Source organism: Rosa chinensis, chromosome 7 (genome assembly GCF_002994745.2).
Source record: "Rosa chinensis cultivar Old Blush chromosome 7, RchiOBHm-V2, whole genome shotgun sequence".
Taxonomy (NCBI): domain Eukaryota; kingdom Viridiplantae; phylum Streptophyta; class Magnoliopsida; order Rosales; family Rosaceae; genus Rosa; species Rosa chinensis.
In genome coordinates this window covers 7,441,899-7,447,987 of record NC_037094.1, presented here as the reverse complement: position 1 = coordinate 7,447,987, position 6,089 = coordinate 7,441,899, and the positions used below count along the sequence as shown (strand labels likewise).

Here is a 6,089-nt window from a genome sequence, read left to right as displayed (position 1 = left end):
TCCCCGAGGTACGATAAACTAAGGTCCAATTACTTCCCTTACTTGACAATGATACGTACACTTGCGTAAATGTGTATCAAGTCAGGCTGCGGGGGTAGCAGCAGTGCGTGGGCTGGAGGCTGCGGCAGCAGGTCGGCAGGAGGCTGGCTTGTTGCAGGCTTGCGGCTATGGCTGCAGGAAAAGTGCGGCAGTGGGGTGCAGGCTTGAGGCAGGGAGGCTAGGGTTTTTTTTTTTTTAGGCTAGGGTTAGAACTCGTGCTGACAACGTGTTGCAGGAGAATTGTAATTGTGTATATTATTGATAATAGGAGCCCTTTAAATAGGGAGTTACAAGGTACCAAAAAGGTAACAGAATCCGATTATAATTGAATACCTAGAACACATTCCTATTACAACTCTAAACCCTAGTTTGTAGAGACACACATTATGTCGACATCCTTCAACATAGGTTACTTAGTTTCTAGTATTTAGGTTACTTAGTTTCCAGTATTTGACTCACCAATTATCTCTCTGTTGTTATTGCCTTTGGATGGGATTATCTCTCTGTTGTTATTGCCTTTGGTTGGAATATGATAACGGAAATCCGCCTGTGGTTGGAATATGATATTGGAAATGCAAGATTTCTGGTTGGTTTGTTCAACCAGATGACATTAGAGTCGTTTTTTTTTGGTGAAAATAATTCTGTGTCATTGGGTGAAGATGAGGTTATAAGGGAATGGTCTTTTTTTGCCATCAATACATATCAATCATGAAAGTTAATTAATTCTAGATAAACTACTTGGATTATGTAAAGTAAAACAACAATTCACATGTAGTAGATAGAACTCAAAACCTAATTCAATTGCAGACTGTTGCAGAGCTTCATTGATAACCGAAAGAAAGAGAGGCAAAAAAAAAAAAAAAACTGGCCTTAATGACTGAATGCAAGTAAACAGTATCAATTTAAAGCTGAACAGATACTAACTAAAACCACACGTTGAGATTCAAGGCATATGTAAAGCAGTCACTCTCATATATTGCTTTCAAAACATGCAAGAGCTAGTTACATATATGTTCTTTTATTGATTAATCTTCCCTTATTACTATAGTAATTAGTCATTCCATGCTTATTTTCATAGCTCTGCTTCCTTTTAGCTAGATGATTAGATCTTCAATTGCCATCTGCATAATATCGAATGATTTGTGTCCTAACAGATATGGGAATTGTCACCACATGCCCCCCATCATCATCAGTCCAAGCAAGGGTTCCAAAGTAGTACCCTGTGTTCACTTCATGGGTGGTAGAAACCGCAACTGTGAAAGAGATTGTTTTAATGTCCGAGTTGAAAACCAAGGTTTCAGGCCTCACAGCCACACTGATTCCCAATGGAAGGCTTATCCGGCCTCTGTATGTTGAGTTAACTGGACCAACATTTGTGACACTTCTGGTGAGCGTAATGTTCTCTCTTAGATTTGGAATGGTAATGGATGGCAGGTTCACATCAAGAACAGAAGGCTTTGTACTAGAACATGTCGTCGAATTCCCAACAAGTTGAGAAATTACCGAGTTGTTGTACCCAACAGCACATAGGTAAATTATGTAGTGATTAATGCCCATGTCATAAATTAGACCAGGGTCTGCAGCCTTGTTAGGGTTCACAATCCCACCTCCATAATCAAATGGATCAGCAAGCTTTTGCGGTGACCCCTCAGCAAATATTGGCTCTCCAAATGGATCAGTCTTCCATGCTGTCATAAAATTTATTCATTTGTCACTGAGAATAAGATGGAAAATTGTGGCGACTAATAATAGTGGATTAACAACCTGTTGTTGTTATTGCTGATCTTATGGCAGCAGGGGACCAATCGGAGTGCAATGCTTTTAGAAGTGCCACAATCCCCGAAACATGAGGAGTTGCCATTGATGTTCCTGAATGCAGGGCAAATCCTCCATTCATATACGGATCAAAAGGAGAACTGGCAGCTAATATGCTCACACCAGGTGCAGCTATGTCCGGCTGTAGCAGCAAAAAAATACATAGTAACTTGGCTCTCAAGGAAATGACTTCCTTTGGAACTGGATTTTATTAAAGAGCTAAAAAGGTAGGAGTTTGTACCTTTAGTATGGCTGGAGAAATGGAGTTAGGTCCTCTAGATGAGAAAGCGGCAACCTTGGTCGATACAGGCTTCCCCACCAGTGTCATAGAAGGACTCAATTTTACTACAGGAGAACTGTTTACCACATGGAGTAGTCCAAGTTTCATAGTTCACAATGAATTAGTTGAAGACTGATGGTGAATTGATAGACTGATCGATGGTTAAATTGAACGTACCTGGTGGAGCGAATGTAGAATAGTATCTGAGTACCAAGCTCGTAGTCTACTTCAATGCATGGAAAGTCACTGCTACATGGACCCAAGACATCACCAGGACTCTTGGCAACAATTACTCCAACCCCACCAGCTGCTCTGACACTAGATACAGCAAGTGCTACCGGAGTTCTTCTGGCCACTGATGTAAAGCAAAGGACTACATTTCCAGCCACAGGTGTGTTATTGAGTATAAGAGCCTCACAGACGCTGCAAGTGATCGAATCTTTGTTAAATTAGGATGTATTGTGTAAAACCAGATATAAGAATAAAAATGACAAATTTCTGAATTGATCTCAAGCAATCATGTAATTAGTTCAAATTTGTCGGAATATATAGAGGACATGTAGATATTAAGAGAAAAAATCCATTACCCGGCTAGTGAAGGAATAAGTCCTGGGTTCTCCGGGTACACCAAACCAGTAAAGTCACCTTCCGTTCCTGCAAACAGGGCTTGACCCTGCGAAAGAAAAACTAGATAAGAAAAGGAACCAATTTCGTAGATATGTACAAATATTATGACATGTTCTGTTGCCAAAATTAGTGGAGTAATGATTATGTGGACTCTACTTTTAATGCGTGCTTCGAGATTGACAGACTGACAATATAACACCTCAGAAGTATTCATTAACTACATGAAGTTTTCCACAAATTGTTTGAAAATTACCAGTATGGTTGAGTTGTTCCCTAGTGTGATATTTGTAGGAAAAGACCGATCTATAGTAGAAGCTGCTACAGTTAAGATCCAAGGTGCTGTGTTTTCGACAGTGTATGCAGAAGGTCCTTCATTTGCAGCTCCACCAACAACAGGTATGCCTTTAGTAACAGCATGGAATGAACCAATGGAAATTGCATCGCGGTCATCAACCTCTGAAAACAGTGGAAGTTGAGTGCCAAGAGATACTGATATAACATCAACTCCATCATGAATTGCATCATCAAAAGCTTTCAGCATGTCAACATTTGAGCACTGTCCTCTTGGCACATTCCAGCACACTTTGTACATAGCCAAACGAGCACGGGGAGCTCCTCCTCTGACTATTCCAAGGCCAATCCCTTTGTAGCTTGCATTGTACACAAAGGAGCCGCCAGCAATTGTAGATGTGTGTGTTCCATGTCCAACAACGTCTCTTGGGGACAAGAAATCCGGGCTGTCTGTGGTGTTGAATGGTTGTTCATTCTCAGCAAGAAAACCGTCAATGTAATATTTTGCTCCTATTAGCTTATTGTTACAAGCTGTTGAGGCATTGAATTGCTGTCCAGATACACACTGACCCTTCCATTGACTTGGGATTGGCCCCAGATCCTCATCATTGAACACCTCAGACTCTGGCCATATACCTACCACCATTTGAAGACTTTTTTGTTTCATCATATTTTCAAGCACTCGAGACTTTCAAAGACGTTTTACATAGAGAGGTTAGAAAAATTACCTGTGTCCAGTAGACCAATGATAATTCCATCACCTAAGTTTGTGTCATTTAAAAGGGTATTGGGAGAATTAGGAGAGAGCCCTAGATAATCCCAGCTCCTAGTTGTTTGCAGCGAATGAAAGTGATTTGGTATAACACGAATAACTCCAGGAAAGTCTAAGTACATAGACATAGAATTTCTTAATCAGTGACGTACACACATGCATATATATATATATATATATATATATATATATATATATATATATTGGCTTAGTTGAGCTGCACCAAACTGAACCTAAAACTACCTGCCATCTTCTTAGCTTGAGATTCTGTAAATTTAGCTGCAAAACCAGAAAATCCATGTTTGTAACCAGTGGCGGATCTAGGATTTGAAAATAGGGAGGGCTACATATTTATGTGTCTCTTTGGGCGAAGCCCAAATTTTTTTTTTAGTACAATAATGCACAGATGTGCGAATGCAAGAGTGGGGAGATAAGAACTTGAGAGTTCAAGTGTTCAAAGATTGAATTTAGTCCGTAATTTAGGCATTTTTGCGAAGAAGAAGAATAAGAATTTGTGATGGACGGAGAGAATGGAAGAGCCAGAGAGGAGTTCAACTTCGATAATTTGAGAGTTCGGGTGGCTTCGTTAAACAAAAAATATACATCATATATATAGTTTTTTTTTTCAACCCAAAAGTTTGTTCTGAATATAAAGCCATGGATATGACGAAATAGTTAGCAAATAAACCCAAGCCCAATCTGCAAAGTTAACTCTATAAACTTGAATTGATTACTCGACATTCGAATGAGGCCAAGCTCCTGGCCGAGATATTGAGATAGCACAACAATTGATAAAATGATAAGTATTGAAATCAATTAAACCCACAACAATTGCACAGCAGAAAAAAGACCCATTGATCGACCTTGATAAGTTTTGAAATCAATTAAACCCACTTACCCACGTCGATTAAACATTTAAACCCACATCAATTAAAGTATACATCTAATTTTTTTTGTTAAGCCTAAAAATCTCGGACGGGCTCCAGCCCGCCCAGGCTTCTACTTGGATCCGCCCATGTTTGTAACTGTACACCATAGCATCAGTTGCTGCTTCTTTGCTGCATAGACCCAATGAGGTATAGTCAACTTGAACAAGAATAAGCTTAATGAATGCTTCTCAAGTCTATCATAATTGTTGGTCATGTAGGGAGATTTTATATATATATATACCTCCCCACAACAGAGGCAAGCATGTCGTGATGCAAACAGGTTACAACCTCAGGATCATGGTGGTGCCTTTTACCCATATAGACTATGTGAACCTATTAAAAACACCAATTAGTTCTAGTCACAAGTATATATGTGTTCTGTAAAATGCAGAGATTTCTAGTTTTAGATTACTTACTTTACTCTTGTCGTCCACCGTCCTAATTATGATGGTTTGGCTACAGAGGACTAAGAAAAGATTGAATGTCACAAACAGTGGAACTTTGTTGCTCTTCTTCATTAGATGAGATCCCATGGTGTTTAAGTGACAAATTAATAGATATGCTAAAACATTTGCTGCATTGCCAAATATAGTTTGATTAAACCTTTAAAAGTCCAGGAGGCTAGTAAACTATCTGATGTCATCATCATAATATGATGCTTCAACAAACAAAATTTGACTTTAAAATATATAAATGTTATATTCTCATTTAATTATAAACTTGTTGAAGATGGAGGAAAGCTTCAGATGTCCTGGAAATTCCAAGACTTACAGTCATCGGTTCTTATCCAAACGATTAGTAGAGGAATGCGATTGTGATACAGAGAATTGTATCATTGCATTGAAAGTTTGACTAAAAGTATGAATGCAAGACTACCAAAAAGAAAGTATATCTATGATCTAACTAATCTGCACTCCAATATGTATATTGATATAACATGGGTGGCAAATTAAGATAAGTACCGGATAAACAAATAAGACAGATAAGAAGTCAGTCCGTGTTAATTCTTTAATGATGTTTCTTGTTAAGCACATCTTGTTAAGTACAATATGATTTTGGGATATTTTTAATGACCTGCTGAAACAAAACCACCTAAATGGTCAAAGTGAATGAAGGCTCTGGAAACTAAATCTTACAAGTTAATTTCATTAGTCAATTGAGTGCATTTTGCATAAGGAGTAGAGGCAAAAGGAAATTCAAATGTAGTTTCACAGAAAATATCAGAACATGCATGTTCAAATCAATTTGCCATCTGTTTAAGCACAACAAGAATGTTAATTGTACATCTTGTTGGTAAAATATATGGTTTATTTGCTATGTGTTGAAGGATATCGAC

General features: G+C 38.4%; 1 protein-coding gene across 2 annotated transcripts; it reads right to left on the bottom strand.

The window, feature by feature from the left end:
* Positions 1-846: 846 nt before the first annotated feature.
* LOC112176501 (subtilisin-like protease SBT3.3) lies at positions 847-5,311 on the bottom strand. 2 transcript variants are annotated; one of them, XM_024314460.2, is made up of 11 exons: positions 5,170-5,311; positions 4,995-5,086; positions 4,842-4,882; positions 4,068-4,124; positions 3,781-3,936; positions 3,015-3,688; positions 2,722-2,807; positions 2,312-2,557; positions 2,096-2,210; positions 1,804-1,996; positions 847-1,727 (listed from the first exon to the last, which is right to left on the bottom strand). In XM_024314460.2, the coding sequence occupies exons 1-11, from the start codon at positions 5,284-5,286 to the stop codon at positions 1,150-1,152; spliced, it is 2,355 nt and encodes a 784-aa protein (XP_024170228.1). In that variant the 5' UTR covers positions 5,287-5,311; the 3' UTR covers positions 847-1,149. The 2 variants fall into 2 exon arrangements, with proteins under 2 accessions (XP_024170228.1, XP_040367585.1); XM_040511651.1 differs by lacking the exons at positions 2,722-2,807; positions 3,015-3,688; positions 3,781-3,936; ... (2 more) ...; positions 4,995-5,086; positions 5,170-5,311 and having other exon boundaries at positions 1,150-1,727; positions 2,096-2,199; positions 2,312-2,451.
* Between the last annotated feature and the right edge of the window lie 778 nt (positions 5,312-6,089).

Excerpts from the sequence above, each read along its gene's own strand:
- LOC112176501 (XM_024314460.2), bottom strand. The coding sequence starts at position 5,286 with ATGGGATCTCATCTAATGAAGAAGAGCAACAAAGTTCCACTGTTTGTG. Across the intron at positions 4,125-4,841 it reads TATGGTGTACAGTTACAAAC|ATGGATTTTCTGGTTTTGCA; the intron begins ATGGGCGGATCC and ends CTGGTTACAAAC. Across the intron at positions 2,808-3,014 it reads GGAACAACTCAACCATACTG|GGTCAAGCCCTGTTTGCAGG; the intron begins GTAATTTTCAAA and ends TTTCTTTCGCAG.